The sequence below is a fragment of the Rattus norvegicus genome, chromosome 1 (assembly GCF_021556685.1).
Source record: "Rattus norvegicus strain SHRSP/BbbUtx chromosome 1, alternate assembly SHRSP_T2T, whole genome shotgun sequence".
Lineage (NCBI taxonomy): Eukaryota > Metazoa > Chordata > Mammalia > Rodentia > Muridae > Rattus > Rattus norvegicus.
Window position 1 is genome coordinate 168,095,834 of NC_141534.1, and position 25,934 is coordinate 168,121,767.

A 25,934-nucleotide genomic window follows, 5' to 3' on the forward strand; every position below is an offset into this window, starting at 1 on the left:
AACCCAGAGGCCTTATACAGTTTCCTCTTGGGCCAGGGATGTGGGCAGGGGTGGGCAGTGTTGGTGGTCTCCTCCGCTCTGCAGCCTCAGGAGTGCCCACCTGATCAGGCGGTGAGGTCTCTCTCCCACGGGGTTTGGGAGCAGAGAGCCCAGCCATTCTTTTATTGTTAAGAATTTTTTTTTTTTTTGCTATTCTGGTTTTTTTTTTTTTTTTTTTTTTTTTTTTTGGCTTTACCGATGAATTTGAGAATTGCTCTTTCCTTGTCTTGGAAGAATTGTGTTGGGATTTTGATGAGGATTGTGTTGAATCTGTAGATTGCCTTTGGTAGGGTGGCAAATTTTACTATGTCAGTTCTGCCAATCCATGAGCATGGGAGATCTCTCCATTTTCTGAGATCTTCTTCGATCTTTCTTGATAGACTTGAAGTTCTTATCATAAAGGTCTTTCACTTGTTTGGTTAGAGTTACCCGCAAGATATTTTATATTATCTGTGGCTATTGTGAAGGAAATTGTGGATGCAAGCAAGGATAGACTATATCACCTTTGTACCATTTCTTGCTCTAAAGACCCATAAAATTACTAAGGCAATTCAGTAATACACAAAATAGACAGCCAAATATAGTGAGAGTCCAGAGTCAACATGACCCTGAGTGGGCCTTACGAGGAGCAGGGGCAGGGAAAGCCAGGAGAGTAAAGGGCCTGGTAACCAAAATGGCTGGATTATACAGGGAAGAACAACTCAGGGTAGAGCATCCCAGACCTTGGCTAGAGAAGTTTATAGTTAGGGGCCTCTGCCTCTTACCATAGTAAGCGTCTGGGATTAAAGGTGTATGCGGTGTACGCCATCCTACCTGCAAGGTGTTTGTTATTGTTGTTTGTTTTAATTACACTTGTTTGTGCCCACGTCTGGAAGTTAGAGGATACTTCCAGGAGCTAGCTTCTTCCTTTCACTAAGTGAGTCCTGGAGGTCAGACTCAGGTTGTTAGACTTGGTAGCATGACCTTTACCCGCTGAGCCATCTTATTGTACAAGTTTTTAAGTGGACATGCACTTTTAGTTTTCTTGGGTTTATAGCCAGCTTAATTCCTGGTATTTTCAGGATCTTCCTAAGCTGACTTTTGAAGCGATTCTACCATTTTGCATTTTCAGTAGCAACATATAAGGCTTCAAGTTTCTCTGATCTTTGCTTACATGTGCTATGGTGTTTTAAATTTTTAGCCACCCTATGTTATGTTATGTTAAAAGTATTTGGGTTGAGGATTTAGTTCAGTGGTAAGCGCAAGGCCTTGGGTTTGGTCCCCAGCTCCTAAAAAAAGAAAAAAGAAAAAAAATATTTTTGAACAGGAAATAGAATGCATTACATTTGCCCTTCTACTGCATACCTATGTTAGAATATACAACTCCTCCCTCCCTTTTTAAAGAAAACTAAATACTTTTCTTACCAGGGTGTGTACTCTTTTTAAGCTGTGATTGTGACACATTTGTTTGAATTTAGGACTAACAAATGAGTGTATGAATGACATTAAACACACTGTAACGAAGTGGAGACATGATTACAGTTCCCTGTTCCCATAAGGAACAGTCATTTCAAAGCTGGCAAAATCATTTAAAAGAGCTCTTAAAGATACCAATCTGTTCCATGAGTAGTGAAGTATATGCTTGTATTCTTTATTCAACTTTTAAGTTACAATGCCTTATTTTAAAATAATATATTTATATATTATATGAATTAAATATATTTAAGATTATATTTATGATGAATGTCATAATCTCCTTCCTTAAATATACTCCTTCGAGTTCCATCACAGTAACAAAGGAAATTGCATCTTAGTAGCTTAATCAAAATAAGCAGTGACGCAGTCTAATACAGAAGAGAGAATTGAGGGTTGAGTAGGACAAGACACGGAGTAAATGAGGTATATTGTTTTTGAATGTTGTATAGTCAGAAATCACACCGTAAAAAAATGTGAAAGAACATTAGTTCTCTCTCTCTTCTCCCTCCCTACCTCCCTTTTCTTCCCCTCCCCTCCCCATCCCCTCTCTAAATGGTCTAACTGTGGAAGTCTTCCTTCTACCAGGTGAATCCTGGAGATTCAACTCAGGTTGTTGGCCTAGATGTAGATTAGGCTGGGCTTCAACTCACAGAGATCTCTGCCTTCCCAGCTCAGAGATTAACGGCATATGCTACCACGCCCAGTCCTTTTAGTTCTAGAGAGAATCATAAAATCAGATGTTAGAAGCAGGCTGCTTGAAAACTAAAGACCCTGATGACTTTATATCAAAATATTAGTAGTATGCAGTTAAGCAATAGAGTTGGCTTGTCAGTGTTGTATTTCATATGGGTTTCACTTGTTACTTTGTGTCCCTAATGAGAAAGGAAATGAAGACTGTTCTAAAAGTAAAACAAGGTGCAAAGCAAAATGTTAAAAAGGTTTCTAAGTTTCTCTTTGTCTTATTGGCAAGGGAACAGGCACCTAACAGATGAGCACTGGCATTGATAAGAAGGGAGAATGTTCAGCCAGGGGACCTTGGGGATGAGAGTGGGATAAACTGCTCATGGTTTTTGAGTCATGTACATCAAATAGATACCCACGTGTGTATGTGTAAGTGTTTATATATATCATACATTCTGAAGTAGTTCCCTTAATGAAAACACTCTGCCTCAAGCAATTAAGGGGGAGAGAAAAAAATCCCCAACACAACTCTGCTTGTTTTTCCACATGATTGCTGAACAATCGCAGCTTCTCCTAGGAACCCTTCTCCTGTTCCTGGGAAAATACTCGGGAGCTGGCATTTGCATAATCGTCTTTAGGGCTATTGTGGGTGGGTTTGGGCTGCTAACACAGCTCTAGACCAGCCACCTGTCTGAATCAAATGAACTCAGCTTTGTGTACCATTATCTGGGTCTCCAAAGTGTTATTTCTGACTAATGAATGATTTGGTTAAAGTATTATGAAATTATTATTTAGGAAACATTTTCATTGAACCTATTTTCTCCTTTTTAAGAAAAGAGACATTTCCTTTTCCTTCCACTGGCATAACTATATATAGCCATGCTCCTCTGCCTTCGTTTGTGACTGCTTTTGTGAAATTATCCTCATGAATACTAACTAAGGATGTGATAATTTTAAAAGAAACTTTGAAAATGATTTATGTTCATCCTTCTGTAAATTGTGTTGGCTAATGTTTTCTAACAGCCTACTGCACTTATGTGAGAAACTTAAACACCTAAGTAAGGAAGGAAAGAGAAATGTCTAAGGTCCTGAAATGGCATCCGTTCATTTTCCTTGGTAAAATTTATACAAGAATTTTGAAGGGTTTGACTTACTAGAGCACATATTATTACTATTAAGAAGTTTCTGTTATTCATCTACATATAGTTTGCAATAAATATACATATGCACATTGAGTTTATTTTGCTTTACTTTTGTGTGTGTTATCTTATGTACCCAGTATAAATGCATGCATACGAAGGCCAGAGTTGACTTGGGTATCTTCTCAAGTGTTCTCCACCTTACAGTTTGATCCAGCCTCTCTGTGTGACCCAGGAACTTACTGATTGGCTAGACTGGTGAAACGGTCCACAGATGGACCTGTACAGCTTCGTCCTTTCCCAGTGCTGGGTATAGATGTTTACCACCATGCTGGGGAGCCAGGGAGCCGTGTGAGTACAAGTGATCATTCTTAAGTGATAGGCACTTTATAGACTACAGGTCTCCTCAGCCTCCATTCATGTTTTAGTATACGTGACAAACTCTTATGTTCTGTTTCTTTTACATAATGGCTACTGAATTGAATTTAATGTTAAAATCAACTTGTAATTGATAGACTCTGTAATCATATATGACAAGTCTCATTCTGAAATAAGTAAACAATGGTAAATAACTCTTTTTAAAAACCTCTTGCCAAAAATTTTGCCTGGTCATGATAGTAATCATTTCTCTTAGTTTTTATTAAGTATTTATTGAATGAATGGAAGATCGAATACTGCTAAGACATTATCAATCTTCAGTAGAAGGTACATTAGGTACTTTTTATTCTCTTTTACTTGAGAATTAATACAGCTTTTGAAAATATATCATTTTTTAAGATTTATTTTTATTTTTCTTATATGTATGTCTGTTATGTGTATATAAATACCAAGGAGGCAAGAAGAGGGTGTCACATATTCCAGAACTCGAGTCACAGTCCATTGAGCAGCCAGATGAACTCACAAGAGTTTATCTTGTACAGACATATTATCTTGTGTATACACACACACACACACACACACACACACACACACACACACACACACACACATTTATGAATCAGTTTTAGTGGCAACCCTTCTGTGGATTGCTTTTATGTGTTGCAATATACAACTTTTCTTGTGACCAACTAAAGTAGACTTACAGACTATATTAAGTTCTCTTGCAAACTTAACAGTTTAAAATTATAATTGGGAACATAATTCATAATGAAAGTGATTCTAATAATGCTTGCTCAAGTAAACACAATGAAAGAAATAATTGATTTTTTTTAAAAAGTTGTTCATCACCTTAATTTTAATGTGAAGATGATGATTTCTGCCTGTGTTTTTTCCTCTTTTTTTCTCTTTCATTCCCTTCTTTCCCTTTCTGGAACTCACTGTGTAGTCTGCATTGGGTTCTAAATGGTTATCCTGCCCACATAATAGGCAAATCTTCTACCACTAAGGCATAGTTTTGGTTTTTGATACAGGGTCTCTCTCTTTTAGCTCATGCTATCCTTCAGCTACCTCTGTAGTCCAGACTGGCCTTGAATTTGGGATGCTTCTGCTTCAGCCTCCAAATGCTGGGATTACAGATGTGTACAAAACATGCTGAGCTTGTTTCTGAATTGCAGATGGAGGCTTAGGTAATGTTAGAAAGAAGTAAGGAAGTGCTTTGGGGATTTGGTAAATTAACATTACTTGATAGAAATTATGTATGCTAGTCAGAGAAATTAAATCAAATGCGTGTGTGGACGTGTGCACACACACAGGAACACTAAAGAAGATTTGTTCACTGGCATTGTATGCTTAATGAAGGATCTTTTCTTGGTTTAAGGGAGTTAAACTAACTAAATTCTGAAGTTTCTTAGAATTTGTTAATGGTAAGTGGTATTGTATATATATGTCAGCTAGAAAACTTTTTTTTTAATTTAGTAGTTTTCTGTGAAAAATACTGGTTTGCTGAATCTTTGTTAGAATAGTCTCTATTTAGTCTCTAGCATTAATGGATATTTTTCGTTAAAATAGAAAAAATTATATTTCCTACTCTTTAGTATAAATTTTAGTGAAGAATTGGATACAAATGCTATACTGTGGTACTCCAGAGAACTCTTATCCTCTGGATTATAAAAAGCTATTCTTGGGAAGTCCCACACCCGCGGATCCCGTCCCGCAGCAGCTCTCTGCTCCCAGACCCCGTGAGAGAGAGACCCAACCGCCTGGTCAGGTGGGCACTCCTGAGGCTGCAGAGCGGAAGAGACCACCAACACTGCTCACCCCTGCCCACATCCCTGGCCCAAGAGGAAACTGTATAAGGCCTCTGGGCTCCCGTGGGGGAGGGCCCAGGAGCGGCAGGACCCCTGCCTGAGACACCACTGGAACCTGAAGGAAACAGACCTGATAAACAGTTCTCTGCACCCAAATCCCGTGGGAGGGAGAGCTAAACCTTCAGAGAGGCAAACAAGCCTGGGAAACCAGAAGAGACTGCTCTCTGTACATACATCTCGGACGCCAGAGGAAAAAGCCAAAGGCCATCTGGAACCCTGGTGCACTGAAGCTCCCGGAAGGGGCGGCACAGGTATTCCTGGTTGCTGCCGCTGCAGAGAGCCCGTGGGCAGCACCCCACGAGCGAACTTGGGCCTCGGGACCACAGGTAAGACCATCTGCTGCAAGAAAGCTGCCTGGTGAACTCAAGACACAGGCCCACAGGAACAGCTGAAGACCTGTAGAGAGGAAAAACTACACGCCCGAAAGCAGAACACTCTGTCCCCATAACTGACTGAAAGAGAGGAAAACAGGTCTACAGCACTCCTCACACACAGGCTTATAGGACAGTCTAGCCACTGTCAGAAATAGCAGAACAAAGTAACACTAGAGATAATCTGATGGCGAGAGGCAAGCGCAGGAACCCAAGCAACAGAAACCAAGACTACTTGGCATCATCGGAGCCCAATTCTCCCACCAAAACAAACATGGAATATCCAAACACACCAGAAAAGCAAGATCTAGTTTCAAAATCATATTTGATCATGATGCTGGAGGACTTCAAGAAAGACGTGAAGAACTCCCTTAGGGAAACACAGGAAAACATTAATAAACAAGTAGAAGCCTACAGAGAGGAATCGCAAAAATCCCTGAAAGAATTCCAGGAAAACACAATCAAACAGTTGAAGGAATTAAAAATGGAAATAGAAGCAATCAAGAAAGAACACATGGAAACAACCCTGGATATAGAAAACCAAAAGAAGAGACAAGGAGCTGTAGATACAAGCTTCACCAACAGAATACAAGAGATGGAAGAGAGAATATCAGGAGCAGAAGATTCCATAGAAATCATTGACTCAACTGTCAAAGATAATGTAAAGCAGAAAAAGCTACTGGTCCAAAACATACAGGAAATCCAGGACTCAATGAGAAGATCAAACCTAAGGATAATAGGTATAGAAGAGAGTGAAGACTCCCAGCTCAAAGGACCAGTAAATATCTTCAACAAAATCATAGAAGAAAACTTCCCTAATCTAAAAAAAGAGATACCCATAGGCACACAAGAAGCCTACAGAACTCCAAATAGATTGGACCAGAAAAGAAACACCTCCCGTCACATAATAGTCAAAACACCAAACGCACAAAATAAAGAAAGAATATTAAAAGCAGTAAGGGAAAAAGGTCAAGTAACATATAAAGGCAGACCTATCAGAATCACACCAGACTTCTCGCCAGAAACTATGAAGGCCAGAAGATCCTGGACTGATGTCATACAGACCCTAAGAGAACACAAATGCCAGCCCAGGTTACTGTATCCAGCAAAACTCTGAATTAACATAGATGGAGAAACCAAGATATTCCATGACAAAACCAAATTTACACAATATCTTTCTACAAATCCAGCACTACAAAGGATAATAAATGGTAAAGCCCAACATAAGGAGGCAAGCTATAACCTAGAAGAAGCAAGAAACTAATCGTCTTGGCAACAAAACAAAGAGAATGAAAGCACACAAACATAACCTCACATCCAAATATGAATATAACAGGAAGCAATAATCACTATTCCTTAATATCTCTCAACATCAATGGCCTCAACTCCCCAATAAAAAGACATAGATTAACAAACTGGATACCCAATGAGGACCCTGCATTCTTCTGCCTACAGGAAACACACCTCAGAGACAAAGACAGACATTACCTCAGAGTGAAAGGCTGGAAAACAATTTTCCAAGCAAATGGTCAGAAGAAGCAAGCTGGAGTAGCCATTCTAATATCAAATAAAATCAATTTTCAATTAAAAGTCATCAAAAAAGATAAGGAAGGACACTTCATATTCATCAAAGGAAAAATCCACCAAGATGAACTCTCAATCCTAAATATCTATGCCCCAAATACAAGGGCACCTACATATGTAAAAGAAACCTTCCTAAAGCTCAAAACACACATTGCACCTCACACAATAATAGTGGGAGATTTCAACACCCAACTCTCATCAATGGACAGATCATGGAAACAGAAATTGAACAGAGATGTAGACAGACTAAGAGAAGTCATGAGCCAAATGGACTTAACGGATATTTATGGAACATTCTATCCTAAGCAAAAGGATATACCTTCTTCTCAGCTCCTCATGGTACTTTTTCCAAAATTGACCATATAATTGGTCAAAAAACGGGCCTCAACAGGTACAGAAAGATAGAAATAATCCCATGCGTGCTATCGGACCACCACGGCCTAAAACTGGTCTTCAATAACAATCAAGGAAGAATGCCCACATATACTTGGAAATTGAACAATGCTCTACTCAATGATAACCTGGTCAAGGAAGAAATAAAGAAAGAAATTAAAGACTTTTTAGAATTTAATGAAAATGAAGGTACAACATACCCAAACTTATGGGACACAATGAAAGCTGTGCTAAGAGGAAAACTCATAGCGCTGAGTGCCTGCAGAAAGAAACAGGAAAGAGCATATGTCAGCAGCTTGACAGCACACCTAAAAGCTCTAGAACAAAAAGAAGCAAATACACCCAGGAGGAGTAGAAGGCAGGAAATAATCAAACTCAGAGCTGAAATCAACCAAGTAGAAACAAAAAGGACCATAGAAAGAATCAACAGAACCAAAAGTTGGTTCTTTGAGAAAATCAACAAGATAGATAAACCCTTAGCCAGACTAACGAGAGGACGCAGAGAGTGCGTCCAAATTAACAAAATCAGAAATGAAAAGGGAGACATAACTACAGATTCAGAGGAAATTCAAAAAATCATCAGATCTTACTATAAAAACCTATATTCAACAAAACTTGAAAATCTTCAGGAAATGGACAATTTCCTAGACAGATACCAGGTACCGAAGTTAAATCAGGAACAGATAAACCAGTTAAACAACCCCATAACTCCTAAGGAAATAGAAGCAGTCATTAAAGGTCTCCCAACCAAAAAGAGCCCAGGTCCAGACGGGTTTAGTGCAGAATTCTACCAAACCTTCAGAGAAGACCTCATACCAATATTATCCAAACTATTCCACAAAATTGAAACAGATGGATCACTACCGAATACCTTCTACGAAGCCACAATTACTCTTATACCTAAACCACACAAAGACACAACAAAGAAAGAGAACTTCAGACCAATTTCCCTTATGAATATCGACCCAAAAATACTTAACAAAATTCTGGCAAACCGAATCCAAGAGCACATCAAAACAATCATCCACCATGACCAAGTAGGCTTCATCCCAGGCATGCAGGGATGGTTTAATATACGGAAAACCATCAACGTGATCCATTATATAAACAAACTGAAAGAACAAAACCACATGATCATTTCATTAGACGCTGAGAAAGCATTTGACAAAATTCAACACCCCTTCATGATAAAAGTCCTGGAAAGAATAGGAATTCAAGGCCCATACCTGAACATAGTAAAAGCCATATACAGCAAACCAGTTGCTAACATTAAACTAAATGGAGAGAAACTTGAAGCAATCCCACTAAAATCAGGGACTAGACAAGGCTGCCCACTCTCTCCCTACTTATTCAATATAGTTCTTGAAGTTCTAGCCAGAGCAATCAGACAACAAAAGAAGGTCAAGGGGATACAGATCGGAAAAGAAGAAGTCAAAATATCACTGTTTGCAGATGATATGATAGTATATTTAAGTGATCCCAAAAGTTCCACCAGAGAACTTCTAAACCTGATAAACAACTTCAGCAAAGTGGCTGGGTATAAAATTAACTCAAATAAATCAGTTGCCTTCCTCTATACAAAAGAGAAACAAGCCGAGAAAGAAATTAGGGAAACGACACCCTTCATAATAGACCCAAATAATATAAAGTACCTCGGTGTGACTTTAACCAAGCAAGTAAAAGATCTGTACAATAAGAACTTCAAGACACTGAGGAAAGAAATTGAAGAAGACCTCAGAAGATGGAAAGATCTCCCATGCTCATGGATTGGCAGGATTAATATAGTAAAAATGGCCATTTTACCAAAAGCAATCTACAGATTCAATGCAATCCCCATCAAAATACCAATCCAATTCTTCAAAGAGTTAGACAGAACAATTTGCAAATTCATCTGGAATAACAAAAAACCCAGGATAGCTAAAGCTATCCTCAACAATAAAAGGACTTCAGGGGGAATCACTATCCCTGAACTCAAGCAGTATTACAGAGCAATAGTCATAAAAACTGCATGGTATTGGTACAGAGACAGACAGATAGACCAATGGAATAGAATTGAAGACCCAGAAATGAACCCACACACCTATGGTCACTTGATTTTTGACAAAGGAGCCAAAACCATCCAATGGAAAAAAGATAGCATTTTCAGCAAATGGTGCTGGTTCAACTGGAGGGCAACATGTAGAAGAATGCAGATCGATCCATGCTTATCACCCTGTACAAAGCTTAAGTCCAAGTGGATCAAGGACCTCCACATCAAACCAGACACACTCAAACTAATAGAAGAAAAACTAGGGAAGCATCTGGAACACATGGGCACTGGAAAAAATTTCCTGAACAAAACACCAATGGCTTATGCTCTAAGATCAAGAATCGACAAATGGGATCTCATAAAACTGCAAAGCTTCTGTAAGGCAAAGGACACTGTGGTTAGGACAAAACGGCAACCAACAGATTGGGAAAAGATCTTTACCAATCCTACAACAGATAGAGGCCTTATATCCAAAATATACAAAGAACTCAAGAAGTTAGACTGCAGGGAGACAAATAACCCTATTAAAAAATGGGGTTCAGAGCGAAACAGAGAATTCACAGCTGAGGAATGCCGAATGGCTGAGAAACACCTAAAGAAATGTTCAACATCTTTAGTCATAAGGGAAATGCAAATCAAAACAACCCTGAGATTTCACCTCACATCAGTGAGAATGGCTAAGATCACAAACTCAGGTGACAGCTGATGCTGGCGAGGATGTATAGAAAGAGGAACACTCCTCCATTGTTGGTGGGATTGCAGACTGGTAAAACCATTCTGGAAATCAGTCTGGAGGTTCCTCAGAAAATTGGACATTGAACTGCCTGAGGATCCAGCTATACCTCTCTTGGGCATATACCCAAAAGATGCCTCAACATATAAAAGAGACACGTGCTCCACTATGTTCATCGCAGCCTTATTTATAATAGCCAGAAAATGGAAAGAACCCAGATGCCCTTCAACAGAGGAATGGATACAGAAAATGTGGTACATCTACACAATGGAATATTACTCAGCTATCAAAAACAACGACTTTATGAAATTCGTAGGCAAATGGTTGGAACTGGAAAATATCATCCTGAGTGAGCTAACCCAATCACAGAAAGACATACATGGTATGCACTCATTGATAAGTGGCTATTAGCCCAAATGCTTGAATTACCCTAGATCCCTAGAACAAACGAAACTCAAGACGGGTGATCAAAATGTGAATGCTTCACTCCTTCTTTAAATGAGGAAAAAGAATACCCTTGGCAGGGAAGGGAGAGGCAAAGATTAAAACAGAGACTGAAGGAACACCCATTCAGAGCCTGCCCCACATGTGGCCCATACATATACAGCCACCCAATTAGACAAGATGGATGAAGCAAAGAAGTGCAGACCGACAGGAGCCGGATGTAGATCTCTCCTGAGAGACACAGCCAGAATACAGCAAATACAGAGGTGAATGCCAGCAGCAAACCACTGAACTGAGAATAGGTCCCCCGTTGAAGGAATCAGAGAAAGAACTGGAAGAGCTTGAAGGGGCTCGAGACCCCAAAAGTACAACAATGTCAAGCAACCAGAGCTTCCAGGGACTAAGCCACTTCCTAAAGACTATACATGGACTGACCCTGGACTCTGACCCCATAGGTAACAATGAATATCCTAGTAAGATCACCAGTGGAAGGGGAAGCCCTGGGTCCTGCTAAGACTGAACCCCCAGTGAACTAGACTATGGGGGGAGGGCGGCAATGGGGGAAGGGTTAGGAGTGGAACACCCATAAGGAAGGGGAGGGGGGAGGGGGATGTTTGCCCGGAAACCGGGAAAGGGAATAACACTTGAAATGTATATAAGAAATAATCAAGTTAATAAAAAAAAATAAAAAATAAAAAGCTATTCTTTTTATAGAAGGAATGCAAAATCTAATTGACAAAAATAAGACAGCTGTGCATAAAAAGTTATAAGATACACAGCGCAACTACAACTAAGATTTATGTGATTACATGTCCACTCATGGACTGGAAAGCATTTCTCATGGAATTGTAAGGATATAAGTTTGATACCTAGAATTCACAGTTTAAAAGTAGGCATGGTGGTATGTGCTGTATTTTGAAATTTGCCATGTGGCTTGAGTAAGAATAGCCCCCATAAGATTATGTAGTTGAATGCTTGACCACTTAGGAGTGAAACTTTTTGAAAAAAATGTCAAGGAAGAGAAGGCGTGGCCTTGAGTAGATGTGGCCAGTTGGAGGAATTATGTCATTGGATGGGCTTTGAGGTTTCAGAAGTCCATGCCATGCCGAGTCTCTTTCCCTCTACCCATGGATCAGGATGAATGGCTCTCAGCTGCTTCTCCAGCACCTCGTCTGCTTGAGTGCTGCCATGCTTCTCACCTTGATGATAGTGGACTGAGCCTCAGAAACTGTAAGCCAGCCCCAATTAAATCTTCTCTTTTATGAGAGTTGCCTTGATCATGGTGTTTCTTCACAGCAACAGAACAGTGACTAATGGAGTTTTCTGTTTTGTTTTGCTTTTTATCCTTTTAAAATGTTTAATCATTTGAAATTGCAATACCATTTTCTTCCCTTTTTTCCCCTCCAACCCTTCCCATTTACCTTCATACCTTGCTTTCTCTCAAATTCATGGCCTTTCTTTTTATTTTGCATTTAATAATAATATTCAGTTTTCAGTTAACATTAATTATAATCACCATTTGTTAGTTAATTTGCTGTATGCTAGGAATTATTCTGATGATTAGATTTAGGCTTCTTTATTGTCTACATTTTCCAATCAAGTGAGCTGAGGCTTAGAGTTGTTAATTACATTGTCTTGTCCTTTATAAGTAGTAGGGCTGAAATTTGATCCCACATTTGTTTAACTTCACGTCATAAATATCTGGGCTGGGAAGACATCTCATTAGGTAAAGGCACTCGCCATTCAAACCTGCCACCCTAAATTTGATTCCCATACCCATGTGAAGTTAGAAGGAGAGAATTGACTCTACAAGGTTGTCCCCTGATTGCTGTATGTGCCCTTTCCCCCACATCCCCCCTGTCTGTGTGTGTGTGTGTGTGTGTGTGTGTGTGTATGTGTATGTGTGTGTGTTAGTGTGTGTGTGTCTACATACTTATTTCTATGCACTAATAAAAATTTAAAAGACCATGAACAATGTTGTGAAATACTGTTAGTTTCTGATACAAGTTACTGTTACCTGAGCAGAGGGAACCACAATTGAAAATATGCTTCCATAAGATCGGCCTATATGCAAGACTCTAGGATCTTTTCAAAATTATTGATGGATGTGGGAGGGCCCAGCCCACTGTGTATCATGCTACCCCTGGGCTGGTGACCCTGGATTGTATAAGAATGCAGGTTGAGCAAGACAGAGAGCTAGACAGTAAGCAGCACTCCTCCATGGCTTTCTGCATTAGTTCCCTTCCTCCAGGTTTCTGCCCTGACTTCTAGATGATGCACTACAATCTGTAAGATAAAATAAGCCCTTTCCTCCTCAAGTTGCTGTTGGTCCTGGTGTTTTATCTATCATGCTAATAAAAACCCTGACTATACCCATACTAGGGTAGACATTACAATGTTTGCTCTTTGAGAGATTTTACTATTATCTATGTTTGTTGTTTCTTGCCTTGTTTTAAGTTCAAAATTATTATCTTGGTTCTGATACTGTGTCTGTAGGTGTGTTAATTTCCCCTTTAAAGCCCGCCTGAGTATTCAGCTCTTCTAGGAAGCTTTGATGATCCTATGATCTCATTTCTAGCACTGACGCCTTTCCTTAAGCTGGTTCACTGCTCGTTTTTAGTCTCATTACCTAAAAGTGAATATTAGTTTAAATATTTGACTGTTCTCATTTTAACAACAACCTTTTTAAAGAATGGCAGACATTTCAACTGTGACCAGTACTTAGAGTAACATTAGCATATAGTTGAAAATGCTCGGGCAATACTTAAAGCCTGGGGCACATACAGGTCTGCTCTGCTTTGTCTCAGCCTTTGCCTCCCTCCTCACAGAACTCATTTAATTATCTCAGGCTGATCTGTTACTGCTTTTATTTTTGAAGTATGAAATTGCAAGGTCAATACAAGTAGATGAGCTTAAAGTTCAACCCATGTTTGTTCGGCTGTATTCCTAACCACTTTGCCAGAGACTCAGTGATAGCTACTCAGGGAAATCACTTATGATCTTTGTTAAATTGTCAGTATCTTATCCCCATGGCAATAGTCTAATCAACTTGTATCATTTATTCTAGCACTTCAGGTTCTATGGAGAAATCTTGTAAATTTTGCTTTAAAATTTCCGGTGTTACTTTGCACCCACCACTGGTTCTGTAGCAGCAGAAGGATCTAAGTTTGAGGCCTTCCTCTCTCTAAAATCTAAGGACTGTTCAGGAGAGATGGCTAAGAGGCTAAGGGTGTTTTGCCAGTAAGCCTGACAACCTGAGTTTGATCCTGAGAATCCACATGATGGAAGGAGAGAACCAACTACTTTCCCTCCATATCTGCACTGTTGTGTGCACACACACACATACATACATACTCTCATACTAAGCAAATAATAAGTTTTTAAAAACTAAAAAAGAGTGATGGAGCAACTACAACTTAAAAAAATGAGTGACTGTCATTTGTTATTCAATACTACCTAGTTTATGTCAGAATTTACCTGATCATCAATAAATAAAGTGCACATTTTCTAATTCATCTTATTGAAGTTGAAAAGGGATGAAAAGCTTGAGTGGTATAGGATATATAGTTTGAATAGAGTTGATGCTTTGGTAACTTTCTCTACTCTGAGTTTTGAGATGTTATGTTTAAATGATGTGATTTTTTGTGAATACATTATATATTATTGATATAATTATTAATTTGATATTTTTTATGAAAGTAGAAACTATCTTTGTTAGTTTAAGCTTAGGCTTTGACACCTGCTTTTAGTATTAGTGACATCTTTTTGTGAGTAATTATTTATGTTGTATGTTGTAAGCTTAAACAGCTAGAAATTGCAAAATAGTCCAATTAGATATTCTACTTGACAGTTTCAGTGTCTGTTTCCCCTGAGGCAGCGTCTCACTATGTATCTCTGGCGTCCTGGAACATGGTATTTAGACTAGACTGGCCTCACAGAGATTCGCCTGCCTCTGCTTCTTGAGTGTTGGAATTTAAAGTAGTTAGTTAGTTATGGTTTTTGTTTGTTTGTTTGTTTGTTTGTTTGTATTTTACTTTTGAGACAGAATCTGTACATGACCATGGCTGTCCTAGAACTCACTATGTGGACTAGACTGGCCTTGAACTCAGAGACCCACCTGCCTCTGCCTCAGCCTCAAGCTCTGGCCCTTAAAGTCATGTGCCATCATGCCTGGCTAAAATAGTTTTTTCTGAAGTCACTTGACTCTATGTGAAGTTTAAATTTTGTGTGAAAAATGGAATTTTTAAAAGGGTTTTTAAATTTATTTACTAACTTGTCCCATTTCTAGTTGCAGTAGTTACATGAGAGTTTTACTTTAAAACAAGCAACACTAAGGTGTATCTGTGTCATGATCATTTTTATTATCTTAGATTAATTTGATTTTGGGGTGTATGTGTGTGTGTGTGTGTGTGTGTGTGTGTGTGTGTGTGTGTGTGTGTTCAGGAATCTGATTCCTAAAGACCCCTTCACTAGTTAATAAGAATTCAGTGTTAAAAATAGACAGTATGTCACAGCTCTTCTGTAAGTGATATTGTTAAAAGAAAAACCATAGAACTGGGAGAAAATAATTGCCAAAAATTACTCGTATCAGTAATATAGAACTCTTAAAAGTGACTAATAATAAATGCCAAAAAATTGCAAAACTACGTAAATAATAAAGATCAGTATTGAAAGAGACTGACTCTGGGGTGAGGCAGGATGGGAGGCACCAGAGGTTTGTGTAGTGAATCTGTAGGTACACAATGTTGTTAATTCGTCAAAACTGATACATAGTAAACAGTAATACAAGCCATGAACTTTAGTTAATGTGCTAATATTTCATTAATTGTAGGAAATGTATTATATTAAGAAAGATATTAATAATAACCGGTTCAGACAACTAAGTAGGAACTCTGTACTTTCTGATCAATTTCTTTGCTATGAAAATAAAAGTTGTTATTTTTACAGTGTATGTATATAATCAATCATTCACCAGAGTAAGGGATGATTTAGTTCAAAAGTTATTTACTGAGCAAAGTTTGTGAACCATGCCTGGTTTTTATAGTTCTATTCTTTAAAGAACTTATTTAGAGCTGTTAATCAAGATGTATAGTGGTTTTAGATAACACACATGATTTTATCTGAATTAATTGAGTAGTTCAGAAGTATTTTAAACTTTGAAAAATTATCTGGATCTGAGTCTGCTTAACTAACTGGGTTATTTTATATAAATTAACTTTTTAAAACTTCTGTTGCTTATCAGCTGCATAAGATGATGGTTATAAAAGTTCACAGAGAAGTTTGGGCATCTTGTATGCAGTCAACTCTCAGATACTAGCTTGAGTGGTTCGTTGTGCATTAGTCCATCCATCAAGGAAAATGAAAGAATGGCTCTCCTCTGCTTTGAATGTTCAGATGCATTTGAGCTGTTTCTCCTGAATTTCCACCTCTGTTCCCAGATGGCTGTTGCCAAGCACGAGATACCATTTGCTTGCTGATTAAATACATTCCAGCTTCTGCTTTTGAGAAAGAACTGCTTTTACAGCTGTCTTTGACATCAGTGGGTAGCCTAGTCATGCTGACTAGTATAACACTGTTGAAAACAACAGAAAACAAATCATTTCTCCCCAATAAAAATCCTGTTGTGATGGAGGTTCTCAAATAGGTACTAGCTAATTTTCACCCTGTAAACAGGATGTTAAATTAGGATGATATTTTAAATAGTATAGTTTTAAGGGTGTTTGCTGCTTTATTAATATTTTCACAAAGCTTAAAATTTTGAACATTCTTTTCTAAAAGTCCAGAAGCTATAATTTGTGTTTTTCCAATTGATACATTTTTTTTTCCTGATGCCAAGAAAAGAACCTAGGACTTAAAGCATTCTAGACTGGCTATTCCCAATCTTGGAAATGCTTTAATAAACTGGTCCAAATTCAAAATTTAACCAATTATCAAATTAAATTATTATTGGGAGATGACAGCAACTATGAAAATATTACAAACCCCTGTCCTGACAGCCACAGTGATTTGGGAAAAAAATATTTACCAAATACAAGGGATTGGGGGCAGGTAAAAAAAACAACAAAAAAACCCCAAAATACCAGAGACCCATGACTGTGTAGCTATCATTCTTAGATAAGAATTCTGTTGAAAAGTGGAAGACAGGGTAAAAGCTAATGAGATTTTATTTATTTATTTATTTATTTATTTATTTATTTATTTATTTATTTGAGTCAAGTTATCACTATGTAACCTTAACTGTCTTTGAACTCACTTTGTAGATCATGCTAGCCTAGAATTCATAGAATTTTTGCTTTTGTGTTGAAGTGTTAGGATTAAAGTTATCCATGCCATGAAGGTATTGGAATTTTAGAAGAAAGCTAAATTAGAGTGTTCTGTTCTATAGCCTTTTCCTATTTAAGGCTTGAATAGTATTTCTGTTGCAGTTTTTTTTTTTCCTTGCAGGAAAAAAAAAATGAAGGGACAAGGTTGAAGAAAACTTAAATAACTTGTACTTAATATTCACCATTGGGTCGATTTAGCTACATGCCTCTTTAAAAGGAGGATGCCTTTCATTAAGTAGCTGCTAAGTCATGCACTCATGTTGTCAGTTGCATTGCATAGGCCAGATATCTAGACGTTCTAATGGATGTGCTTTCCGTTGTGGAATTGACACAATATCAGTATTTAGTGGACAGCTGATGTTAGACAGATAAGCTGTCTGTCCTATATATGCTAAGGTAGTGCTGAGTTTTGTATAAAGAGAGTGATTTAAAGATGACACAACACATCCCAGTTGTCAGAACCTTCTAAGAAAACGTTTCAAGATACTTTGTGTGATTCTGTTTTAAGCGTTGTAATAATATTGCTTTACTCAGAATTGAGTAAAAGAAAGATAGGTGAGGAGCTTTTGCTATTGTTTGGGTTTGATTTGTGAGAGTCTTATTACTACGTATAGCCTATACTGGCCTCAGTTTTGCAGTGTACCTGACTGACCTATCCTTCCAAATTTAACAATTACACCTGTGAATACCAATCATGTTAGAATATATTTACCTGTATAATTCTTTAGTCAAAATGATATATCAAGAATGTGTATGCTAAGCTTCTTCCCTTTTGCTATTCTCTACTTTGTGGAAGTAGATCACTCTCTTTGTAGAACAGTCCACTTTCAAGTGGTGGAAACTTTTACACTATATATATATATATATATATATATATATATATATATATATATATATATATATATATATATATATATATACATTATATAAATATATATTTCTTTTTTATTGGTTATTTATTTACATTTCAAATCTTATCCTTCTTGCAGGTTTCCCCTCTGCAACCTCCCCATCCCATTCCCCTTCCCCCTGCTTCTATGAGGGTGCTCCCCTACCCAGCCATTCCCACCTCAGTGCCCTAGCATTTCCCTACCCTGGGGCATCAAGCCTCCACAGGACCAAGGACCTCCCCTCCCATTGATACCAGATAAGGTAATCCTCTGCTACATATGCAGCTGGAGTTATGGGTTCCTCCATGTGTACTCTTTGGTTGGTGGTTTAGTCCCAAGGAGCTCTGGGGACTCTTGTTGGTTGATATTGTTGTTCTTCCCCTTCAGCTCCTTCAGTTCTTCCCCTAACTCCTCCACTGGGGGTCCTCTGCTTAGTCCAGTGGTTGGCTATGAGCATTTGCATCTGTATAAGTCAGGCTCTGGCTGAGCCTATCAGGGACAGCTATACCAGGCTCCTGACAGCAAGCACTTCTTAGCATCAGCAATAGTGTCTAGATTTGGTGTCTGCAGATGGGATGGATCTCCAGGTGGGGCAGTCGCTGCATGGCCTTCTTCAGTCTCTGCACCACTCTTTGTCACTGCATTTCCTTTAGATAGGAACAATTCTGGTTAATAGTTTTGAGATATGTGGGTGACCCCACCCCTCAACTAGGAGCCATGCCTATCCACTTGATATGGTCTCTACAGGTTATATCTCCCCGTTTTGGGATATTTCTGCTAATGTCCTCTGTGTTGGGTCTTGGAAACCTCTTGGGTCCCTGGCATCTAGGACTTTTTAGTGAGTATCTCCAGATCCTCGTCCCCCACTGCTACACACCTCTGTTCAATTTCCTGACCCTCTGTACTTCTCCCCTGTCTCCTCTAACACCTGTTCCTGCCCCCCCCATTTCCCCTCCCCCTCCTCTTTCCCTCCAGGTCTCCAGCTTCATTTTTTTTAGTGTCCTAGTAGCTATATATTAGTTGGAACTCCTGTGTGGAAGATTTGTCTCCTTTTAATTTTTTAACCAGGCTAGCCTAAAATTCACAGAGATCCATCTGCCTTTGCTTCCTAAATACTGGGATTTGGGGCTCTCCTCTTTATTTATATTAGAATAGACTATTTTATGTTTTAGGTTGCTTATCTTCCACCACTGCCTTGTTTTGTAACTGGAATTATTTTATTTTTTAAAATTCCACTTTATGTCTTTGAGTATTTAGCCTGCTTGTATGTTTGTGCAGCACTTGCCTGCCTGGTGACTATGGAGGAAAGAAAGGGGCGTTGGATTATCTGGAACTGGAATCACAGAGAGTTGTGAGCGGCCATGTTGGTGTTAGGATCAAACCTAGGTCTTCTGGAAGGCCAGTCAATGTTTTTCACCATCTCTTTAGTCCCAAATTATTGTATTCTTGACCAGTGGAAGGCCTGTTGTTGACTCCTGGACTCTGTTGACATGACTCCTCCATCATGTGTGTGCATGTGTGTATGTGTGTTTGTATTTATAGATGTGTGTCTCTTACCATCTGGCACTATAAGGTGGTTCAGGAGCACCTAAAACATTTCCTACCCTCCCTCTAGAAATCAGCCTTTTTGTAAGGAATTCTTATTGAAAAAATGTAATGGAAGCCAAGATCTTGACACTGCGTGTATATAGTGACTGCTTTTGTGTCGTTGCTTCTAGGAGTTTCAGTGGACAGAGCTAGATGCTTTTTACTACTCACATATGTACATCTATCTATGTAATTATTTTTATGCGTATTTTTATTTAGATGCCCCCTGTTCTAATTTACCCACAAGGTTACTTGTTCCAGTTTCTCCATCTTGCTGATTGTAACTTCCTCTTTCCAACATTGAGTAACATATAGCTTCTATCATCTGTGTTCTATGTATTTATTTGTTTAATCCTGCTAGCTGTATACCACATTGCAGAATTGTTAAAATATAACTATTGAGTAAAACCTTTATCAAATAGGGTAGTTAAAATATAACTATTGAGTAAAACCTTTATCAAATAGGGTAGTGTATGTGTATTTCCTTTGACTTTTGTTACATAATTTCTAGTTGGAATATTACTCTCCAATATAATTTGCATTGGTTTGTAAAAGTTTAAAGAGTTAGGTTTTTGTCTTTTAATTTTCTATACTTACCATTATGTCGATTTTAGTAATGTACTTCAATTCAGTTGTTATTGTCTTTAAAGAAAAAAAGCCAACAAGCATTTTGAAACTTTTTTTAAGAAGGGTGGAATTAGAACTGCTCTCATGGTCCCCCCTTTACTCCCAGCACTCAGGAACCAGAGAGAGGCAGATCTCTGTATGTTCCAGGTCAGCCTGGTCTGCAGATAGTTCTAGGCTAGCCAGGGTTATGTAGTGAGGCCCTGTTTGTAAAAACAAGAAATTGAAAAAGAATTGGGCCCTGAATGGATGGCTTAGTAGTTAAGAGCATTTGCTTCTCTTACAGACGGTTTGGGTTCAGTTCCCAGCGTATACAAAAATGAATACATTTAAAGGAGAGTGACTATAAAGCTTTTGTTACTGTGAAATTTGATGCGGGCATGTGGTAAGGTTATCATACCTTCCACGTAGCTTATGCGGTGTGCTTTTAAAATACCATTACGTAATGTCGGCAATTTTGCAATACAAAGGCATAGCATATACAGAATGTTGTTTTCTAATATTTAAAAATGCCATCTAATGTCAATCTTAGTGAAATTCAAGTTGTAATTTCATTCTGTGCTGCGGAAAGAATGGCTATATACAGAATGGCTCTGAGGGAGCCAGGAGCACACTCCTGCTCTGATTGCTGTTGTGAATGGGCCAAAGGTTAAACCATCAGTCCATTTCCCAGTGTCTACTTAACAGTGGCTTTCTTTGTATTTCTTTACTTGTTAGGGAAATACAGCAAGTGTTATTGAATGGTAAAACAAAGCAAGACTTATATCAGACACTGACAGCTTCTTAAAAAGTTGGAATAGGATGCCATTGGATGTTCCAAAGGCTGTCTGATAGTACTACATTTTTATGGAAGTCACTGCTTCAGTGGGAATTAAATTGCTAGTCAAAGGAACTTTTTGTATGTGGTGTTCAAGTCAATGTAAATAAATATATGCCTAGTGGACCAGTTTTAGAGAGCAATACTACTCCCGTGGGTCAGGGGAGTGGCTGAAGAAAAAGCCTTTTAAAGATGGCCAGCCATAACTTTATTTTCCTTAGCAAATTAATTAGTGTGGATAATTTTCTTTGTAACAGACCATTCATCTGTATGTTGTAGCTTTAAGCATAATTTAGAAGGTAAGCTAGTTAATTTATGTATATAAAATGTCCTCAGAGGCGTGAAATGTTTCTTAGCTCCTTACTGATAATGGTCATGGAGTATTTCTGAGCATCTATGCAGATGAGACCTTGAACAGCTGCATAGAGCACATAGAAAGCATGATTCCTGTCTCTGAACTAACTTGAATAAAGTCTTTCATCTAGAGAGCTCACTGTTTGTCCAGTTTATGAATCCCCCAACTCATCTCTGAAAGGTTCATTCAGTTTAATACAGTCCAGCTTTGTGGTTTAGAGCTCTAGAAACTGCTTTTGTGGCTTAGAATGCACAAAAAGTTAGCAAATTAATTCGTTGATTTTTTTTTTAGAATTAGATAAAATCTATTTTAAATGATGTCTTTTTATAAAAGTTTTAAGAACTTGAGATTCTAGCTCAACCTTAACTTGTCATTTTGATATAGACCTGGGACTTTCTGTGTAGACTAGGCTGCCCTTTAACTATGGCAGTCCTTCTCACCTCTATTTCCCAAGAGCTGGGATTATAGGCTTGGATAGCATTTAACTGTTTATGAACCAAATTACCTTAAGTAATATCTGAATGTTACAAAGTGTCCCATTTCCTTAGGTCTCTCTCACAGAGTTCCTTATTTGGACATTTATATATTTATTTTTGGAAGCTCCATGTTGCTTGGCATTTTATGTTTTATACTGCTTATTTCTCTCTACAGGTAGTGAGTTCTTTTAATCTTATCTTAGTTAACTTTTCAAATATTAATGTGCAGTATGAAATAGGTATTGAAATAAACTCCAGGGAATATTTTTCATTGCTTCAAGACATACACATAATCCCTTTTAATCATAAGGATAGCCAAATTTGATAATAATTGAAGAATTTTTTTCTAGTCAAAACTAATAGTCATTATATTATTTTTCCTATGTAAAAATTAAGGACCACAGAAATTTTGATCTAAACATGTCAAACCTAAAATGACAAAACCACAAAAGATTGATATATATTAAGACAATAATATATGTTATATATATGTTATATATATATATATATATATATGGACAGTAATATAAATGGAATTTATTCATGCAGTCAGTGGATATTTTAGCAACACCTAACTGCTAGCTACTCTGTTTTAGCCTAGGGATATAGAACTTTATTGATTAAAAAAATATAAATAAACATAATCCCTACCTAATGGAATCTATATTTAATAAACAAAATATTTAATCAAGATACTAACAGGATATGAGGATTATGAATAAATAAGATTGTATGCCAGAGTGACTGAAGGTGTAAATAGTGGTTAAAAAGATAGAAAAAAAGTAAGGACATACCTCGCTTGTGCTACTACATTTCTTAGGAGTCCATGAAAAACTAATTGTGGGCCTCAGTTAGGAACTAGAAAAGAAAGCAAGGAGTAAGCCAGAGCCTTTTGGGGTCATGCTAATGGAGCCAGTTTGGAGGGCCTCTTACAGATTATATGTGGCTACAGCTGATGAGAATACACCCATTATTTAAAATATGAGTCTGTAATAGATCAGAACTAAACTATCAAGTGTTTATCCTGCCTCTCCTTTAAGAACTGTATTTCAGGGGAACCAAATAGTTCATAAAGATAGTTCATTCATATAAAATTTCATTCTATAAATAAAGTATGATAAATTATTTTAGTAGAATGAAATGATATACCTGTGTATTGAAACTGTTCTTTTGCTTATACTTATGAATGTATGATTAGGAAGACTAAGAGTCATTAAAAGAAAGGAGGTGAGAATTTGACAGATATGATTGAGAGATAGTGGAAAGATATTTTATGTAATGGAAATGATATGAACAAGGTCAGAAGTGAGAAAGATACGGTTATGTAGCTAAGGAAGGCGTACCAGTTGGGTTCCCTAGAGCATAAGAGATGTTACGTAGAAGTACTGGAGATTGTAGTTAGGGTGAATTCTCAGAATATATCATACCTGGAAATAGTGAAACCCAGCTATTGCCAAGTTCAAAAAGAACGTAAGATTCAGAGGAGCTTTAGTTCTTGTTATGCATTGGGTGGAAAGAATGCTGTTTTAGCACAGGCATTTGATGAGTTAGGCTTAATTGATTTAGCAGTAGATCTTATAAGAAAGCTACTGTGTATAGAGTGAAGCATTGATTTTACCTCAGCTACCCTCTCTTTATGTTGATAGCCCTCCAGTTACTCTGACTATTATTCATTTCAGCATGGTATTTATGGCTATAAATATAGAAATAAAGATCTATTACATAGGGCCTGTTAGTCTTGCTATTGGACCAAATTTGTGTTTATCTAAAAGGAATATAGAATATAGAATAAATAGTTTAACCTTACTTCCCCACAGAAGGTTCTTCTCTGTTCTAATCCTAAATCCTCAATATATACACAGAAAAATACTGTTTTGTTGCCATTCATATTGTATAGATTATTGCGAGTATACTTTTTAATTGCAAATATATTTATTACAGTTTACAGATTAGTTAATAATTATATACAAATATATTCTGAGCTATAAAATCCACACTAGTTACACGTAAAATGACTAATCTGAAGCCAACTCAAAAATCTCATTCCAAAAACAAAAAAAGAAATCTCATTTCATCTCCACTTTTCTTAAATTATAAAAAATAAAATCTGATGGTTTTGATTTCAAGTTAGATAAGGGTTGCCACATTTCCGCAATCAGAAGTGTGGATCCCCACCTGTTCAGAGCCCACATGCTACAGAGATCTCTAAAGCACCACTGCAAGACCTGCATATGTAAAGTATTCAGCTAGAACCGCCGTGCCTGCCTTGCCTTGGGGGTGTTCTTTCCTTGGGATTGGATGATAATGACAGTAACTCTGTTTTTTTCCTTTAGTCAGTTTATAAAGACCCTTCTGTCTTTGCCACCATTTGACCATTTCTGTAGTCGTGCTTATTTGAACCAGTCATTTATTCATTTGATAGTAAAGGTATAATCTGGAACAATTTTCAAACATCTCAAACACACCGTCAATGTGTAGATATCCCGTCCCTTGCAAATATACAGGTGCTAGGTCCCAGAAACAAAAACAACCTAATCGTCTGAAATCAAGTGTTAAGCTGCAGTCTGGTTTTAAAAGAAGTGTCTACACATTGTCACAGTTTTTCTTCCTAAAGTCAACACGCCTGCTTTCCAAACAACACAGCTTCTAAACTAGCCCATTTCCACAGCACTAAACCAGACTCTGCAACACCCTCTCTGGAGTTCACAAAATGCAGGTGCACAAAATCCACAGAAATGAGGATTCTTGAAAATAAGCCCAAGGTTTCTGGTACTGTACTCTTCCTACTGTGTGTGGATTGACATCTGACACCACTGAGGCAGACCTTAGAGCACATCAAATGGAATAACCAGGAGATTGTAAACTGAGGCAGTTACCCTGCCAGTTCTTGTGAGAAAAGCTCATCCTCACAACCAATCCAGAGTGCCTCTCTTTAGGGTAAGGACTGGGACTAAAGAGCTGCCCATGCACAGGAGGTGAAGCTAACTGAACAAGCATACCCAATCACCACACTCTATTCAAAAGCAAGTTTTGGGGAGAACTCTAAGACTTTGTGGCTGTTCTATCTGTATTTCTGCTTTGCTTCTCTCTATCTAAGGTAGAACATAACCAACCTGGATTTGACCTTTGTATTTGACATTTCATACTTGAAAACTCAGAACTGTACAATCCAAGTTTAGAGGGTCACCAAGACAAGTTTGAAAAGTGCCAGTGCTGAGGCAGGGTATAAGTAACACTGGTTTTAAGATACGTGAGTATATTTTTTAATAAACCTTTTTTCTGTTTTAAATGACTTCTGCTCCATGTGTTTTAATAAAAAGATACTTAAAATCTGTCTTAAAATATGGAACATCATCAAAGTTTGCTCTTCAGTTCAAAAAACCAGTGTATATCTGTCTGTTCCACAGTAAATACTCTGTTCCTCTCCTGGTACTTGAGTTTGGTTCCTGGAGTTTAGAAATACGTCCCATGCTTCAGCCAAGTAATAGTGTGAGCCTGAGATTACAACAGTAGTTTAGACAAGTCGTTTGACATGAAATGAGTATTACACAAGTCCCAATTTTCTCACCCTTATGTATTTTAACAGGGTATCCAGAAGTTGGCTAGTCAATACCTGAAAAGAGATTGGCCTGGAATAAAAACTGATGATCGGAATGATTACAGGTAACTTACCAAATGGCTTTGCTTGTTCTGTATGTGTGAGTGTGTGTGTGTCTGTGTGTGTGTGTGTGTGTCTGTGTGTGTGTGT

The 25,934-nt window shown here is 37.9% G+C and overlaps 1 protein-coding gene across 9 annotated transcripts in view; it reads left to right on the plus strand.

Moving 5' to 3' along the window:
• Positions 1 to 25,934, plus strand: part of Fchsd2 (FCH and double SH3 domains 2) — a 320,482-nt gene that overhangs the window by 156,786 nt on the left and 137,762 nt on the right. For 6 of the 9 annotated variants that reach the window (XM_087558787.1, XM_087558798.1, NM_001395742.1 and 3 more), the window contains 1 exon segment: positions 25,773 to 25,849. In XM_087558787.1, coding sequence (XP_087414913.1) covers positions 25,773 to 25,849 — 77 coding nt within the window. 9 annotated transcript variants of the gene reach the window in all.